The sequence below is a fragment of the Betta splendens genome, chromosome 10 (genome assembly GCF_900634795.4).
Source record: "Betta splendens chromosome 10, fBetSpl5.4, whole genome shotgun sequence".
Taxonomy (NCBI): Eukaryota; Metazoa; Chordata; class Actinopteri; order Anabantiformes; family Osphronemidae; genus Betta; species Betta splendens.
In genome coordinates, this window is record NC_040890.2 from 17,691,568 (window position 1) to 17,710,993 (window position 19,426).

Below are 19,426 nucleotides of genomic sequence, written 5' to 3' on the forward strand. Positions count from 1 at the left end.
GGCACCGTTATTAGATGAAAGCAACAGTTAAAGAGAAACCTGAGAAGTGTTTTTCCTCCGTTCTGATGCGACGCATGAGGAGAGATTAGGCGTCTGTTATCTAACAGAAGAGCCCATGTGTTGCAGCTTGGACCAAATACTGTCGTAAAGTCACACCTTGCATCAGAACTGAGGAAACAGAAGCAAATATAAACGTGGTTGAAGCATATTGATGCAATTTAGTCTCAGGTGAACTGCAGTTTGCACTGAATGATGAAAAACGGTATAAATTGGGATAATTGGACTATTCTCCTGGACGTTGGGTTTTGTAGAAGGACACCTGTTAACATCGGTTTGTTTACCATATGGAATATAATGCACATAAAGAGACAGAGCCATCAGTAGTCATGGGTGATCGGTTACATGACTGCTGCTGTATAGAAGAGCTCATGTAATGTAAATATTGGCCTGTGTTGTTTACATTCAGACGCGATCGAAATCCAGCAGCAGTTATACAAGTTTCATGCAGCCTCTGCCCACGACTGAGGCTCACCAGAGCCGGCATTAGCACACCACAGCCTCACTCTTGTGTATTAGTATCCTACTAAATTATTACTCAAGCAGAATATTTTAAGTCCAGGCATATCTGAAGAACGAGCTGAAGTTCATACGCAGTCAGAGAAGAAAAAGTTGGAGCGCGTGGTCCTGTGCTTTAAGACGAGTGAGCTTCAGGATGAAGAGCGATGCATTGTGTCCAACTCTGTTGCAAGTAGCATAAAAATGGAGATTTGTTCTTAATTTAGTAAATTCAGTCAGAACAAACTCACCTCATGATTTATTAAAGGCTCTAACTGCCTTCAATCAATATAGTAACATTTAGGTTTTTTTTTTTTTTTAAAAAGACGAAAACCTTGATATTTGCTGGTGCAGATGTTTTCCTTCTATTGGTATTTTTTTTTTCTGTCTCTTTGTATTTGTGTTAACTCCCGTCATAAAGTGTTGGTGTCGCTGATAAAACAAGACAAAGGTCTGCCTGGGTTTTCTAATTCGGCCTGAAAATGACCTGAACAGCCTTCTGGGACTGGATGTCCACGACGAGCACTCGGTCCAAGGTTGGCTGCGTCACATAAATAAACTTGTCCTTGACGTTGACGGCCGACGACCACACGCATCTCTGAGCTGCCTCTCCTGGTGGACTGGGGCACACCTCCTCCTGCAAGGAAACCAACACACACTCATAATGTGGTCCACATGCAATTGTTTTCATCCCACTGGAAAATGCGTCTCATTAAAAACTGCTATGTGCATCTAGTTTTAGGTGAATGAGCGTTGCAGGCGCCTGCAGAATCTCAGTAATGGCTCCTATTTGTCCGTGCAGATGATCTGCGGCGCTTCAGCCTCCAGTGCTGGCTCTTCCCTCCTGTCTGTGGAGCTTCCTGAGCCCACAGGCTGTGCCCAGTGCTCGGCTCCAGCCTCTGTGGGACTATTCGGAGAGCTTCTGGCCAGTGAGGATGAAAGAAGGGCTCCGGCACGGTGGCGTGAACTGTTCCTCCAATATTTACAACCGCGGAGGCGCTTGGTGACAGGTGCCTCCCCACATGCCAGCTTCTCTTAGTTGGGTTATTAGGTAAGCTCGGCTTCAAGGAAGTGCATCGGGGGTGAGGGGCAGTAGCAGAAACTCTGATGTAAAGTAATTTATCTACTGCAGCCGCCGCTTCTGCCCTCTGTATTTTCTCTGGAAAGCCAAGTCAATAGTATTAAACTGAGTTACAGCGATGCGTGATTACTGGATTCAAAATATCCTTTACCAACGCTGGCGTCTTTGATTTCATGAAACTGGGGAGAAAAAAATCCTAGCGTTCAAAGTCATAAATCCCTTCACCTGTAGTCGAGTACTTATGCAGTAATTGGCTCTGAACCCTGTTAAATCCTTGCAGACCTAAACTGTTACATGGCTGTAAATATCTCACTTGCTGCTTCCAGGGCGAGAAAACAACCATCTGATTCCCACGAGGGTGTGAATGGAGGTGGCTTTAATCATTCCATATGTCTGTATGTGTGGAATTACCACACATTTGCAAATAATGAAATAAGTGCGAGCTTCTAAAAGGTGCTGTGTGCTTCCTCTGTACATACAGTATGGCTGAGCTCCTCACTGTAACTAGGACACACAGGAACTATTCTACTTGTTAAGCAGAGTCTGTGAAATGCCGCTTAAAAGGATTTTGACTCTTTACACTTGTTGAAATGTGGATGATGACATTTACAAGGGTAACAGTAATATTCCCAGGCTGAACCTCGGGATGATTTGCAGTGATAATAAATTGGTGACGCGCCTCCGTGTTTGTGGAGAGAAAACTTTAGGAGCCAGTGAAGCAGCGAGAGCACAAAATAACACTCTTCCATTCTCCTTAAGGTGTTTTTTCCAAGGTCTCAGTTGAAAACAGACTCACGTGACAAGGTGCTTGTTTTAGAGTGTTTACACAAATACGCAATCGCTGAAATTCAACCTTTTTACAGAGAATCGGATTCATTTAACCCAAAGTGTTTGTCGTTGTGCGTCCACGTTGTTTAACCGCTAAACAAACATCTTGATGGACGACTTGAACAAACAACTGGAACGGAGAGTTTTAGGTGCAGTTGATGGAGGAGGCAGGTAAAGTGAAGGCACTTGCTGGACTAACTTCACTGCATCTGGGCGTCGCAGTGTTTTCCTCAGTGCTGTTTGGAGCGCGGTGGAGCCTTCTTTACGGTGGTTCAGGATATTGGATTGGCTGCGTGATTACCATAAACAAATCAATCACGCTTCCTCTGCGATGCAGGAAACGTGAGCGCCATGCAGTGAGCGGCCTCGCGCGCTCTCACAAATCTCCCCAGACCGCTCTGCACACAGGCATCGCAGCACTTGCCGTGATTGATATCCTAATACAAACACCTCTCAGAAGAACACTTGGCCGACTGTTGTGCATTCATGGCATCGCTTAATGTATAACAACCATCCAATCAGCGCGGGGCGCTCGGATGGAAGGAATCTGGGTAGAAAGCGTCCATTCGAGAACACATGTAAATCTAACAGGTATCTATCGGCTGCTTTGAATATTTTGCTGGGTAACGGCTTCAGTGAGTGTGTAAAGAGTCCATTGAGAGGCAGAACCAGACTCTGTGTGGTCTTATCAAACACATCTTTTATTAATAGACCCTGGTGAGAAGGTGGCCTCTTGACGCTGTTTCATTGTACTACGGTGCTGCTGTTGATCTGACACAGGAAGCAGCCTCCTAATATTAATATTAGTGTAATGTAAAAAACACTTAAAAAACACTCCATCGCCTTTAAAACCATGAAACTGTGACGTGACTCATTAAAGACACGATTTGGACACAGACACTCATTTTCACTCATGAACGATGAGAAACTAGAGATGTAATGAAACCTCGAGGACGGGTCTGGCTTCCGCTCACGAGTTGGAAGAATTAAACACGTTTCGAAGTAAGAGGAGGTGATTTGACTGTAACAGACGTTCCCTGCGGCCTTCATTCATTCATTCATTCATTCCAGTTCCTTCTCTAACGTACTATGGAGACAGTTACACTGCTACTGTAAATAGTACAGGCTAAAACACTCAGGTTACAGATCATTGAGCCCGTTCTCACTCAGTTGCCTCCGAATGAGAATCTGACTATGAACCACACCGGCTGCTAATGACTGAGTTGAGGGAGCTGCTCAGTAGGTCAAGCTGCTGGACACATGTAGTTTGTCAAGTCCAGTGAGTAATAAATTATACAATGAGTGAATGAATGAGTCCAACATCTCTGGTTCTGACGAAGGCTGTGCAGCATTCCAAATGTTCTAAATGAGGAATTTAAGAGAACATGAAATCATTACACAGCTGGATGAGAACGATGTGCGCGTGTCCTGATTGTTCAGAGTTTGGCTCGTATTTCGTTAACCGGCTCTGGCAGACGACGACCTCATTGCACAGGATGCAATTGACGTGTCTCACTCACAGACTCATCAGTTATGCCGCTCACTGCATCATCACTGCTGCCTGCACTTAATCAGCTCCACCTCCACCACAACATGCACCTGCAGCCTCTGCAGGGAGCTGTTTGATGATCGCTCCTCTCGTTCAGGAAGTGATGCGCCAGTTTACAAGGTCACAGATGCCAAACATAGACAGGGTTTTTCCTCACTGTGGTGGTGGTGTTAATTATGCATTGGCTAAATGCAAGCCACAAAGGTGGTATTCTGTAGTTTACAACACATTGTCAACTGGACATTTGGTGCCATGTTGTACCTGAAGCAGCCGTGGATGGAAGTAAAAGTGCACTCACCTGCAGAGCCAAGAGCTTCTCACTGGGCTTAATGTGCCGTTGTATCTCACAGGCCACTGGCTGGATGACCTTGATGCCGTCTTCATAAAACACATAGAACATGTTGCCGATGCCAAGACCTGCAAAAGTAAAACAGTCCGGTTTCACGTCTGGAGTAATTGAAGACTGCACACAGAATATTTGCCCACAACACTTATCTGTTTCCAGTGCATCAAATCATTTAATCCCTCTCATCACAGTTCAGTGACCCTATTACAGAAATTCAATTACCTCTGCTTAATGAATGCTATAGTGAGACACAAGCAGTCTAGACGTACCTTCTTCTCTCCACAAAATGTTTGCCACTGTGAGGGAGAAAAAGAGGAAAGGCTGGTTGAAAATAAATGCAAGAATCAATAGTGTCCTTTTGTGAGAGCTAACACCCAAACAGTAACTATTGAGGCAAAGAGGGAAGCAGACCACATGAAAGTTTTATGGAAACTGTCTCAGTGAAACCTTGTGCAACAAAGGATCGATGGAGCCCTCTCCTTGGAAATAATTTGATACCAAACACTGGAAAATGGAGTGCAGTCAACAGACTACAAGTACAGTAAAACACTGTAGGTGTTTTGATGACATAAGTCTAGTATGACGATGTAGAGAGAGAATGACATCATAAAACATGACCTGAAGCCACATAATACAGTGCTTTGATGGGCCAGTACAGATCAGGTGGTTGTCAAAGGAAACCTTGTGTGATCAGACAGATACAGTTGACTTGTGGTTGATCTGATTGATAGGTTTTACATATTACAGTCCCATTGACTTTACTTTCCACCAGCTTCTTCAGGTTCTGGTGGAGTCGAGCAGGTGCCTTTTTGTGTGTGGTGGCCCAGAGACTGCTGGGTCAAGACTCCTGGGAGGGAAAGCAGCGGGGATAAAGGATGCATATACATTTGTGAGGAGATTAAGATGGGTGTAAAGTGTATGTGTGGAAACATTGGATAAGAAGAACATCCAGAGGTATTATACAGTTACTTGTCGTTCAAGAGTCGAAGAATATTCTGCTACCAATCATTTTTATCCTTTGTCCCACCAGCAGCACTACTATCCTCTCACGCTGCCTTTTTAACAGTGACCTTCTCTCTCATTGTTCATCTGTCCCCCGGTCTTCCCTCCGCTTCCATCCCATCTTCAATTTTCAGTCTACAAACCAATCTCCAGCTCAATTCACATCCGATTCTAATCTCGCCTTTATTGCGATGCTCATTCCCACAGCCTCTTGCTCGGGTGGACAGATGCAGAGGAAGAAAATGGACGAGACAAAGCCAACTAGACACCACTGTGCCGTAAGTCAGCCTTAATCTTTCAAAAGTGCTTTGTCAAGTGTTTCTTGGGCGCTCTTGCATACCTTTCAGCTCATTAAAAGTTACACAAAAGAAGTGGCTATATAAATAGAGGGACGAAGAAAGAAGAGATGCAGGCAAGGACGAAATGAAGAGGAAAACAATACAATTTATTTGAGGTGTGCCGAAAATGGAAAATGGAGAAAATGGAAAAGACGAGTTGAGATGAGATCTTCTGTGGCCCGGTCTTTTCCAATAGCCCACAGTATTGATGCTATTCATCACTTGGCAGAAAGACTGTGGCTGTTGTGCGCATACAAGGGGCCCATACATCAACTTCATCATCCATATAGCAAAACAAGCTGGCTGCCACTGTAGGCGATGAGTTCACTCTTTCTGACTGTAATAACTGTGTTTCCACTGGGCTCCAAACATCAGGAGCGTCCACGCTCACCAGCCAACCAGGACTCGCTGCTTTTACCCCTCAGCGAGGTTACATAAATTCACTTTGTGTACGTAAGCACACTGCTGCGCCGGTAGGCTAAATGGGCTGTGGTGCTCAGTGTAGTGGCCTGGCAGACTATGGTAGATGCACAAAACTGTTTAAACAGAGCAACGGCAGATGCAACTAGAGCTGTGTACTGGGTAAAGTACTCACTGCAACATCTGTTCTGAGGAGGCAGAATAAAATGCTGCTGCGACGACTAAGATGTCGCTCAGATTTCCGTCCGTCGTCGTCTCTTCCTGCGCTTCAGAGCAACAGCAGCGCATCTTCATTCTTGTAGCTGTGCCAGTAGGATTTTGGATCTTCGTGCCAACACCCACTTACATCCACACCCGCATAAAGATGCCTCAGGACCCCTTCTCTAGGTCTCAGCTACAGGATGCAAACCTCCAGATCAGTTCTCATCAATGGTGCCTCTATCATTTAATTCAGCTTGTAGGTTCTCGGTTTCTTGTCGTGTGGTCCCAGATTTCTGCCCTGTTTCTTCTCTCACTCTCATCTCTAAGCCCCCTGGTGGCATTGTTTTATGCTGAGATGATTAGTTTTATTTTTTTACTATCACGAGATAGAGCCCGTTAACAGTCAGAACGGTTTTACAATAATTAGATGCAGAATTATTACTTCTCTGTTGACAGCTAGTATCCAAAGGCTGTGCAGAGGAGCAGAGCAGAGTGGGGAGTGAGGTGGACCCATGGAGGATCACAGGGAAGAACAGTCAAAGTGAAGGGATCATTCCTCTCTGTCTACAAAGGGTGTGGTGATATGACTGAGCTACTGTGAGCCTTCTTGCTATGCTGAACTATACCTGCCACTGGTTCAAACACATTGGTTTATTGGTAAAATAATACATTGATGAGGGTGATGTCAACTTAGAGATACTGTAGTAAATGTCTAATTTAAAGTGGTGACGTAGGTTCAGTCTTTCAGGCCTGATTTTCAGTGCACTACAAAGGCACATCTACCGTAGTGGATCGGGTTTTTAAGCTTTAACATTTCCATTGTGTAGGATTGTATAATATTGTTGGATTCAGCAACCCCCTGCTAAATATATTTGCAGGCACCTGAGGACTAATGCCAACAGAAAGTCCCTGACAGAGCAGTCACATGTAATGAAGACGCTTTTGGAATAACAAAGGTGGAAGCCTGTGGAAGACTGAAGGCTGTATCATCTCTTAAAGAGGAAAAGTATTCACAAGAATTAATCCTTGGAGAAAAATCCTTGGAGAGTTTCGAACAAGTGAATGTTACTGAAAAGAGCTTGAAACATTAAAGTGTGAATAATAAAATGTCCCTCGTTGCTCGTGATGAGGCAAACAAAAATTGAAGCAATGAATGGGACTCAAGGCTAAACTTTTTTTGTTGTTTTCTAAAATTTAAAAGCTATTTTTTTCGGGTAAAAATTGTTTATTTTAATATTTGTCAGTGTCACTCAGGATTTTGAATTGTTATATTTATAAGTGAGTTTGTGCTTTACAGTATATTCTATTTTAGCAGCCCACTCTCCCTGAGAATGTAGCTGCAGCTGCGTAGCTTTATCTGCACCGCGTAGCTAGCCTTAATGTAGCCATAGCCGCTAGCTTTAGATGCGCCACTTAGTTAGCTTTAATGTACAGTAGCTGTAGCCACTACTGTAGCTTTAGCTGCACCACTTAGTTAGCTTTAGCTCCACTTTGCCCAGCATCCCAAGCCTGGGGGCTGCTACAATATTCTTTGTGCTGGTTAACTGATGCAAAAAATCAACATTTGTCATTAAACATATTTTAAACACTATATACTGTATAGGAACATTCAAACGTTTGGTTTAAAGGCACTTAAACTTTCCACTGGACTTAAAATATTCATTTCACAATTGACAAATGCTTCAGCATGAAACTGTGTCGCCAGGCAGTGGCTGCCGGTCAGAGCTCTTTGTTGCTGACAGCGTGTCCGACACTCTGTGAAAGCCCGCTGCGATGGGGAGGGACACCGCTGATGAAAACACGGGTGCTAGTTTTGACACAAGCTGATCTTCTCTATTCAGAGAATATGGCGCGGACAGCATGGAGGACAACGTGTAATAAAGGCACTTTTGTGTGAGCGGTGGTTCCCTCTCGGTGCCATCGAGGCCCGGGAGATTGCAGGCCTTTGTTCCAACCAATCACTTCACCAGCGGATTCCACTGATTAGATCTTCCGATCTGCCTGTATCTGTGAAATAAACCAGTGCTATGTTTGATTGGAACAAAAGCATGCAAACTGGAAAAATGGTTCTCAAACACTGAGAAACAGAAATAAGGACGGTATGTAGAGATAGGGACACGGAGGCGCCACGGAGCAAAAATAGCACAGCCCATTAAGCAGAAACAATAAAGGCTTTTTAAAGGTGCAGGGTAATAAAGAATTTATTAGGATGAAATTGGAAACTGTATTTGAGGGAGGTGGGAGTGTTGTTTATCAGAGACTCACGACTTTTCAGAAAGTTTGGAGCGTTTAACCCTTATATAATGTGATACTGTAACTTCGCAAACAAATATTAAGTGTTTGCCAGTGTCAAGAGGAGAGAAGAAAGTTATACGTGCATCATTTGGTCATGCAGGAAATCCAATATATATGGTATATAAAGTAAAATAATATTTCTGAGCTAATAAAACAAACTTATGCTGTTGTTCATTGAACACACCCATAAAAAGCCAGAAAAACTAGCGTCTGAATGTTCACACGTCAGGATTCACATGTTGGTCTCAAAGTTAGCAGATAAATAAAACGCCCCCGTTTCTGCTTATGTTCCTGTTTTACAGGGTGCTAACGATTTGCATCCAATAAAAAATCTCACCTCAGCCAACTACTGTTCTAAGCCATTATTATAAGGCTCATGACTGCCATTGGATACAAAGTAATGTAGTTGTGTGTTCAAAGCATTACACCACAAGCACTACAACATCCCATAAATCATAAAGTAGCCTCGAAGGGTTCAAGGTTAATGTTGGGAGCACAAACTAAATGTCGTTCTCGACAATTTGTGTATACAGTATGTTGCATCTTAAAGGCCTTTTAAACACTTACTACTCAGTCACATTATTACTGAACTGAGTTTGTTGACACCCCTGTGACTCGATACTTGACTCGGTGATTTCTTACTCCTCTGAACAGCATGTAAGGAGACCGACCTTCTCCCTCACTTCTAATTAAATTAATAAATTAATAATTAGAAGTTGCCGGTTCGGAACGTAAGGGCACTTCAGCTGCAAAGGGCAGGAGCATGAGCCTCTACCTGCTGTACGACGCTTGCAGCATTGAGGCGCAAACAAAGTGCGAGACTGAGCCTCGCCGATCCTGACACTGCAGAAATAATTGGCACATTGCGAAAGGCAGATATTTATGCCAGTTTAGCGGCAGGCTGTCAGAGATGGATGATGCTCTGCCTGCTGGTGACAGACGCTGTTAAAGAGATCTCAGAGCTGTGACTAGTCAGGTTTTTCCAAACACCGAAGCACTTGGACAAATTTGAGAGAAAAACAATTCACTTTGGTGTTGTGCATGTGAAGAGAAGGCTTTGACCTTAAAGCTCCTCGGTGGCGGATTCATCTAATGCAGATCACTTACGGCTCCCTCATCAAATCCCATTTTTTTAGTTCATCTCATGCTTAATACTTCATTCATCCCTTTGGCAACTGACTCTCGTAGCTATTCAACACCCCTCTTAGGTGTTTGAGTGGGAAACCTTGAGGTACATTAACACAATGATTTAATAGAATAAGATCAACAAAGTCAAATTTCACAAACAGCATAATCACATTGTGCACTTTAAATCTTCCTATTTTAAATGGTTTGTGTTTAAAGCCTGGATCGTCTGGAGGCACAACATGCCCACCAGCATCTTAACTCCTCGTGGATCAGAGTAGGGTTGATTGATTCTCTCACTGCCAAGTCAAATGCCACGTCGGCCTGCAGACAAAAAGGCTGCGTTTATGAGGACTAAACACAGTTTCTAAAAATCAGAACACACTTCTTTGTTTAAAACAAGGTGTTTATATGTTTTAGGGACACGTGTCCTGTGATGAAACAATGACCGGTGAGAACATTGTAGGTTACATAAATACTAGACACAAGCAAGTTTTACCCATTTTAGTTGTTGATACTTGAATAGTTGAAAATTATTCTTAAAATTTGTTAAAATATTAAAATCTGACTCTTGAAGTCAGAAGAGTAAACTATGTTAAGGATTGATTGACTGTGCTGAAGGTCAGAACTTTCACTTTCTCCTTAGTCGCCCCTGAAACCAGGATGTGGAAGCAGATGCTGCCCTACATACGTATTTACTGGGATGGTGACTTTAGAGAGGTGCTCTGGCCAGAAGATGAAGCCAAATGCGGCTGCTCACGATTCATACTCTGGAACTGAATGACTGATTTATACACACAGATGCTCTAAATTACTTATTGATGGAAATGTTGCACTCTTCTTAATCCTATACCCCAGTAAACATTAGGCGTTAGCGATGCGTTTGCTGTGTTTACTGTATTGTATATGACTTCCTGTTTCATGTCTTACCTGTATTGATAATTTCTAATAATATCCTTAAAAGAACTAACTGTATCTAAACTTTAGTCCACAGACATGAAGACATTAATTAATGTTTTTAAGACCATTTGAAAATATACAGTAGAGCAAAAATAAAAATCAACAAATTGCTACAGGTAACTTTATGTAAGATGGATAAAAGTCCTTAATTATATACTTCTTATCATGTTCAATATTTAATATTTTATCAGGCTGATTTCCCATTTCATTTTGGTTTAGGCAAAAATGTTCACAAATCATTTCAGTGTGATTTTCACAGGATGTCTGAATGTTATGGGTGACGGTACATGTGACAGCATCCCAGCTGAGCAAGCGATCGTGGAGCGTCAGGGTGTGAGCAGACGGGGATAATGCTGTTACAGCACCACATCATCAACTGCAGCTAAATGAACGCTCTGTTTGCACTAAATGAATTCATCTGCGTTTTGTTTTTCTCTTAATAATACAGTGCAGCAAAACCACTAACAGGAAACAAATCACTTGAGTAAAATCATCTGCACTAGTTCCTGATTGTGTGTGTTAACACCAACCGTGGCAATAATACAGTACATGGGCCTTTCAGACGCTCCCAGTCGTTTTAGCCTGGCCTGGTATTGACAACAGCTGGCGCTTTTCCTAGGGAATGTAACCCAGCCGCCCTCTTCTTGGAGAGCCTAATAGGAATATCCGTCCATCTGGAGTGGCTAATCAAATGCCAAGATAATGCAAATGACAAGAGAGGGTCAAAACTCCAACCCACTGCCCTCTTGCAGATTTAATGAGTTTTGTGTTTGTTTATGACTGTAGATAAGAACGTGAAACAAACACGGGCAGATTTGTGCATGATGACAAATACACAAGGCAATTTTTTTTTAGATTTTCATACAAATGGTTGTTTAATCTAATACTTTTTTTCAAAGTATTTTAAAGCTAGAGCTCTTTCAAATGCTAGATATATTTTATGTCTAAGCGACAGCCCCATAGTCTCACAGCTGCATGTGTAGCGTAAACCCACGAGTCCATTGTCTGTTTGTTTGCTTGTTACAGCATCTCTTTCTATTGCAAAAGGTTGGAAAAGTGAAACTTTCTGGGTAAGATTCCAAAATAGATTAGTTGTCAGTGCAAACGCAGCTCTGGAGGTGAATTATCTTACACACAATGCCAATTATATCTTCAGCCGTAATAGAGGCCTGAAAATAAGCTCTTTGATATGTGAGGCTTAAAGCAACATGAGACGAATTACAGATCTACAAAGAGACAAACTCATCTGATCTAATCTGCAGGTGCATTAGTCCAAAAACTGCTAATTTATTTACTAGTTCAAAGGGAACTGATTGAATAAATACTGGGAACATATGTTGCACAAAGACGAACTGCTGTGATGAAGTGGAACAACAACTTTAACTGATGGGTAAAATGAGGAGGTAAAGTATCTTTGGAATTAAAATGAGGTTCAGATCCACTCATCAGATGTGTTCTAACAACTTAGAGACATCTGAGTAACCACAGCTGAGTCTGAGTGTACAAAGGACATGATGGCTGTACAGTGGTTGGACCCGTGGCTGCTGTGGCCTCATCGCATAATATCAGACTGAACTCCATTAGATCTTTTCAACTATGGCAGCTCTAATGATTCATCTCAGCTTTCCCAACAACAAAGGCGCTGCAGACTCAAGGAATAAATAGATGCTAAAACTTCAAAATGTAAGAGGAGAATTCAACAGTTTGTTTGGTAAAGTGAATTTCCTTTAAAAAGAGGAAGATGTGAAAAGCAGACGTTATACACTTAGTTTCAGCCCAGTGGGCGTCATCCTGAAAGAACCATTGCTACTACATCACTTAAATATATCTTCATTTTCCCCTAAACACTTTCCTTGTGCACATCTTCCATTATTAACGGCACTAAACCACAGGTTGTAATGCTATTGCTCATGCAGCATAAACGGAACATCATTTGTCTAACAATTTGAACCTGAAGGCCACAAGTCCTTCTTTACATAATGAGACGTATAGCCCCATTTTGTGCATTATAAAGAATTTATTACATGCATCCTGCTCACTAAGGGGACTTAAAGTGATATCTCCTTAGGAACAGCGATACAGCCGCATGTTAAATATTAAACACATGGCGTTCTTTCTGGCGAATGCATTCTTTTAGTGTATTTTAGACCAAACCCTGAAAAGTCCATATCTAGAGCCTAATTTATTCATAAGTGCCGTTTTTGGAAATGACAAAGCTCTGCTGTTGTAAATGCTTCACAAGCCAAATGCACATCTACTGTAAAATAGTTCACAACCAGGACACGTTTCACTCCTACAGTACATTAATAACATAACACCAACCAATGTGGTAACCAGCTGTTAGAAACAAGTTCAGGACCCATTTATTGATTGTTGGCAATAATAAAAACATCAAGCGTTTACAGCTTTGTTTTTAAGAGATGGAGAAACACTTGTAAATTATGTAAAACCCCTATTTTAAAATGCTGCTACGACTGTGGATGAATTCATATTTTTAGTATCAGTACTTAAGGGCTGCAGGCGGTGTGAGCTGGCATGCCACATTAGCCACAGGCTCACAGAAACAGCCCAGCCAGGGAAGATAGTCAGCTCCCATTAGCTCACGTAACTAGTTTCTGAGTAAGGATGGCTGTCACAGACGCTGGATGGGACCAGTGTGCAGGCAGCCAGTTGTTCACGCCACTTCTGTTCCCTCGTTCCCTTTCATAATGTAGAAGTGAGGCCGCGTCTGCCCGTCTGCCGACATCCCTTTGAACCCCTGAAAGGGTCTGCCATATCCAAGTCCTAGCACCATTTTGGCCCGCGGTGCAGCTTCAAAAGCTTCAAGCACACAGGTGACTTCTGACCTTGACGAGCACCGTCCTCTGATGCGTGACAGGCTGGGAGGAGGGAGCGACGGCGCGTGGGCGTGACATGTAAACGTCAGGTCTGAAGGTGCAGCACTGCGTCTACTGTCTGGGAACTCTAATTACCCACAGTAAGGAACAACACAGACAACTGGTCCTGAACCCCAACGACAGATTCTGACATTTCGGATAAGGTCAAACTTAATTACTGCGCGAGTATATTCATGGTGAGGGAACGAGAGAACTCGGAGAGAACTGCATATTAAATAAGAAGGTTGCTTATGTAACAACCCTGATGGTACAAAACTCCATAATTAGTGGTTAAGGTATTTGCCAAAAGGATCACTACAGCGTAGCACAAGGAGGTCTTGTAGACATTGGTGCTCATTGGCTAATCAGTCGTGGATGTACTGACTATGAGTATTCTGATAATCTATTAATGTTTGCCATGATCTCCAAAATGAATAATATCAGATTCAAACCTTCTCCTCTCTATTCAGCTGCTTCTGTTCTGTAGTTCATCAGTACTGTGCATTTGCATGGCTCCATCATCTGTGGAGTAAAACCAGTGACTCACACGGCACTTACGGGTTTTTCGCGCCGAATCCTCCACAAAGAGCGAGGAGATGTCCTCGTCCACGCCGGCCTTGTTGGTGGCTATGCAGGTGTAGGCGCCCGTGTCCTCGAAGTGCACGTTGCTGATGTGCACCTCGCTTCCGTTGGCTGCGGGGATGAGAGGAAGCGTGTTAGTTCGTGGCGGCGCGGTGGGCGGTGGCGGGCGGCACCGTGAGGCGGCCACCTTGCAGGGTGAGCTGCTTGGACAGCTTGCTGGTGATGTCCATGCCGTTCTTCAGCCAGCTCAGCTGGGGCCGGGGGACGCCCTCGGCGTGGCAGCGCAGGCTGGCGGTGACGCCCGGCTCCCGCGCCTGGCTCTCTGGGTAAACCCTGATCACAGGGGGAACTGGAAGGGGGGGAACAGAGAAGATAAGAGTGTGTACATTAAGGCAACTTTGGGAGAAGTTTAGGAGGAGGTGCCAGGTTCCAAACTTATGGCTCCGCATTAGCATATATTATCAATACTATTGAGTGTATTTGCAGCATTACTCAATGCTTTTAGATAAGGCGAAGTTGCTCAGTGAAGCCAAACTAATCAGATAGATAAATAAAGGAGAGAACCTCTGTACGGATGTTATCGATTCTGCTTGGTAGTCATCGATTTTGTGTAACCTTTTGTCAGGAAGCAGATAAGGGGGACGGCGGCAGAAAAAATAGAATGTTGAAGAAAGAAAAGGCTCAGTCGGAACGTTCTTCCCTCCCGCAAACCGCCCAAAAACACACAATCTTCCAGTGTCACGGCGGAGTTTCATTTCCTCACCGTTCCCCCAAGCCAAAACAAACAAAGAACTCCACCACATAATGTTCTTTCAAGAACCATAAATCAACAAATCAATAAAATACACAAGATGCATTAATAATGTGCGTTTATGCAGCGTCTGAGAACATGCCACACGCTTTGCTCCTCAGCCGGAGGCTACAGTAGCTGCCTGGACTCCTCTGGAACATGCTAAATATCAAAGTTCTGGATTTGAATATTGTGTTAAAGGGAAAGAACCGTCCTCAACAGCAGAACAATGCAGAAACATTTGGTACATGTAATATCTCTTCAAGCCACAAACGCAAACTAGACGGGTTTGAGCCGCGTACAGAACGGCCGTGGTTCCTCCCACCGCCGTCGGTCTCTGCAGCTTCAGTAGGAACATGGAATTTCTGGATCTTGCCATCGTGTTATGAGCAATCCCTCGCAGCCTCCGTGGCCCAAATCAGTGTCCTCTTTTTTTCCTCCTCTTTCTGAAACAGACTTCAGAGACACGAGCCGGGAGGGAAGTGTGAGCTTTGGCAGAGGCAGCGGAGGCGACGTGCTGTAGAGGCCGTTTCCTGTGGGCTCTGGCTTGGAGGAAGTCTTCACTCAGCCAGGTGAGTGGCTGCTGCCGCGGCCATCTGGTGACCGGGCCGCTACCGGGCCCTGGAGCCCACGTGGGCCCGGCTGCCAACACCGAGGGCCCGGCGGCGCCCAGGTTACTTCAGCAGCCACCGGATCAGCGCCAATGTGTGTAAAGCGCTTGTTCTGTTCCATTTTCTAGATTTCAAATATGATCAAAACCGAGATGAGACTCGTTGCAAAGATGCTTGTGACTTTGACGTTTGACTTAGACGTTGTTTTAACATTGTGGTCAATTAACCGCTTTCCTTTCAACACGCCTACAATAGATCAAACGCCGCTATGTTGAGAACAGAGCATATAAACATCAAATGTCTCGAACATATCGGAGACAGAGAATTCATAGCTTTCTAAACACGTGCATCCTGCTTTTAATCTTCCGGTGACAGGACGAGCGCGTGTGGGGGTGATGTTCTATCCGACAACCACGGGAACCTATTAGTCGAAAGCCACGTACACTGTGGTGTGACCGTGGATCAAGCCTTCGTTAATAAAACCTCTCAGTCCTATTAGTGTGCTGGAATTAAAACACAGCCACTGGTGAGATGGTGGGAGTTTGCGTGTCTGGCGTGAACAGGCCACCGACCCTCAGCATCACCTGGTCACCAGTTCCACAAATAGGTAGAAAGACGCCGTGGCCGAGCTGAGACACGGACGCAGGACAGGTTAGGAGGCATAACATGACTCCCGCTGCGGAGCAGAAAGCAGGCGGCCGTCTGCGATGCACAGAGCCCGGCCGGCTGCTACAGTAAGTGCTCTGGTGTGACATAAGGATTATCTGTGGAAATTGAAAATTTAAAGGCTGCTGCCTGAAGTCACCCACTATAGGTGGCATCCAATAGGAGGAGCCCAGTAAAGGCAGGACGGTGGATATACCGACGGCACGTGGTTCCGCAGGAGTCGGCGCCGCTGCTGATCAGATCAGCGGTCCAGCGTGCGCCGCAGCCGTGCGGCTCGGTCCGCGTGCGGAACCCGCTCCCTCTCCAGGAGCGGAGCTTCACATCATGACAATGAGCCCAATCACCCTGCAGAAACAGGCGGCAGCCAGACGACACGACAGCTCCACAGAAGCTGTGGCCCCGCAATTTCCTTTGACTCCAGTCCAGCAGAAAACATCTTTTGATTATCTGAAAGTGGCAGCAGAGAAGGGGTGGCTGGCGGAGTTGTACACGACTGATGTCATCCGTGCTGAGGACGCTTGAATCTCTGACATGCTGCTGTACCTATAACCGAGGTACAAAACAAACATACAGTAAGTGAATGAAGTTACAGCTGTATGCTGCTGTAGAGCAAGCGAGGCATGATCATGTGGGAAAGGTTGTAACCATCAGTGCTGATTAAGCCACATAATACAATAAGGGATGAATGGCTTGCTTGTGCATTTTTGACCTGAGGCTGGACAAATGCAGGCAAAGTGTGAGGCAGTCTGTCAGAATACCTTCAGATGCAGTTAGGTCTAATAGGTAATAGCATGATACCAGGCCCACTCCTCCTCTCAGAGACCTTCTGGAGAAAATTGCTTGTGTGATTCGAGATGATGGACGTTTGTGCTGAGCAGCTCTGCCTGAGTCCCAAGCAGAGCTGCTACCGCGGCTACAGGAGTTAAAGGAGAGGCTTGTAATTAGAGCCTGGGTACAGGGGGAGGGGAGGAGGGGCGGTCTGTGATGGGGCCCGGAGGTTGGCTGGGCCTGAAGGCGCGCTCACGGCCAGAGGTTCTGCACATCTGCAGTGGGAGGGACAGACGTTTTCTCACTCAGCCTAGTTTCCTCAAAACATCCAAGAGACGCTTCCGCACAGGTTTCACCCCAGTTCAGCACGGCACAGTTTCATAAGTAACTATGTGGGTAAAAGCTCTGCATTATTAAAACACAACGGCGGTTTTAAGGCCGTGATACTTCGCTGTTGTGTTGTGGCTCATTCGTCTGTGTTAAAACACGTGTTAAAGTTTTTCTAAGTTTAGAAGCATGAAAGGTACAAGAATATCTGACTCATTAAATTATGACTCATAATTTAGTCAAAGTGTATTCAAACAAAGTCCCATAATGTGGATTTAAATATTAATTTGAAAAAGTCCAGTTTCCCACAGACCATAGGACATTTACAGGACATTTGGGCTCCACCTCTTTGTGTCAGGCTTTCTCAGCAGGCCCTCATGTGCGTCAGTAGATTATCTGGTTCTGACTGATCACAGAACAGACATCAGCTCCTCCGACTCCTGACGTTGGCCCCTTCCGTCGCTCACTTCACACCTCGCTGTTGAGCCTATTTAGATTCCGTGTTGCCACAGTTTGCTCTGTATTACACTTCATTGATTTCCCTGTCAGGAAACCACTCTTGATTTCCATCGTAGCTTTCTCCACAGTGAGAATGTGACGGCTGCCCGTCAGGCTCAGCCCACCGCCGGTGCTGGGGGCTTCGCGAGGGCCGCGTCGGGGCCCGGTGTGGGAGGGGCCAGGTCCCGTCAAAGACGCAGCGATTCTCGCTCGCTGCCCATGAAACCGGCAAAGGTCGTTTCTTAGTCAAAGGCCCTTCATTTGAGAGAAGGCTCACGTCAGTAAATTCCCTACGTGACTGGAAATGCTGGAGAGAAAGACCATTCTGTGCCGCTGCAGATGTCTATTAATGCTGCTGCACTTTCACCTGGTGCTGATAAAGGTCAAAAAGTGGGAAATGATTTCATTCTTTACTAAGAAAACGACCCAAGCAGCTGCTGAACGCTAGCAAGTAGACGATAGAAAAACAACCATTTAGGCTTCACATGAAACAAAATTAAATTATTACACTGTGGCTGAAAATGACACTTACTGAAATGTATGTAATTAAGTTCAAAATTAATTCAGCTGATATCAGGACAGAGAATTACAATAATTACTTAGTTTACTGGAAGCAGTGTTTGCTACCAAAACAATTAACTACACAAATGTTTGATATTTATAAATTGAATATATTACCAGAGTGTAGTTGTCAGTGTTGTCTTCTGCTTTTGGGGTGTACATTTGTTTCATCAGTATAAAGAGCCTCCTTTCCACCGTAGGTTAATGTAATATAATGTAATGTTATGATCCTGTCACACTCAGAACAACCTTCATAATGGTTAAGGTCACTTTTATCAGATCCATTGAATTAATGCTTGACTTGTGAATGTGCGTATGAAGCGTATGTGTGAAGTCATACAATGGGCTGTTGGAGTCAAACATAATGTAGCTATTATTATTATTTTATGATTAGTTATTACTTTTATTATGGTTTATCTTCATGGACGTACATTTTTAAAGCAGGACTATATGGTAATTTATAAAGAACCCAATTGCTCCTACAGTAACTACTGTACTTCTACCACTACTCTGTGGTTTAATTAGTTAGAAATTATGTTTCTTCTGTGTACTTTCATACAATAGTTGGTAAGTGTTTAGGACAATAGATGTCTTTTTCTACCAGACCCCCCACAGGTGTGGTTATTGGCTACACCGAACCACAGAACACCTCTATTTCTGGTCAAATCAGTGTGGAGTCGTCCTCACGCGCACCAACGTGCACGTGTACGCTCACTTTGTGCAGGCACATCACCACTTACTTTGCTTGGACAGCCATGAAAATGAAAGGAATGAGCCAGTTGGTCGATTTTCCCACTCAAAACTCAGACAAGATGTGAGAGAAGTTGCATTCTGATGTGTTTGTGAAAGTGTCAGGAGAGCCACTGCCAGGAGAATGCGACACAGCAGGGCTGACAGCTCCATCATACAGCTCCCCAGCCAGTCGTCAATCACTCAGCAAGGCTCCCGTCGGCCATCGTGCTCTGAGATGAGCGTGCACGCACACACACACACACACATATACATACTGTAATGAAGAACACAACCCAGAAGCACCATGGCAGGAGG

At 44.3% G+C, this 19,426-nt stretch overlaps 1 protein-coding gene across 6 annotated transcripts in view; it reads right to left on the reverse strand.

The window, feature by feature from the left end:
- Window positions 1-19,426, reverse strand: part of fstl5 (follistatin-like 5) — a 92,646-nt gene that overhangs the window by 8,866 nt on the left and 64,354 nt on the right. For all 6 annotated transcript variants that reach the window (XM_041072600.2, XM_029164621.3, XM_055512365.1 and 3 more), the window contains 5 exons: window positions 14,346-14,507; window positions 14,135-14,269; window positions 4,629-4,655; window positions 4,312-4,430; window positions 1,043-1,192 (listed from right to left, as the gene is read on the reverse strand). In XM_041072600.2, the coding sequence (XP_040928534.1) occupies window positions 1,043-1,192; window positions 4,312-4,430; window positions 4,629-4,655; window positions 14,135-14,269; window positions 14,346-14,507 (593 nt within the window). The remainder of the gene's footprint in view (window positions 1-1,042; window positions 1,193-4,311; window positions 4,431-4,628; window positions 4,656-14,134; window positions 14,270-14,345; window positions 14,508-19,426) is intronic.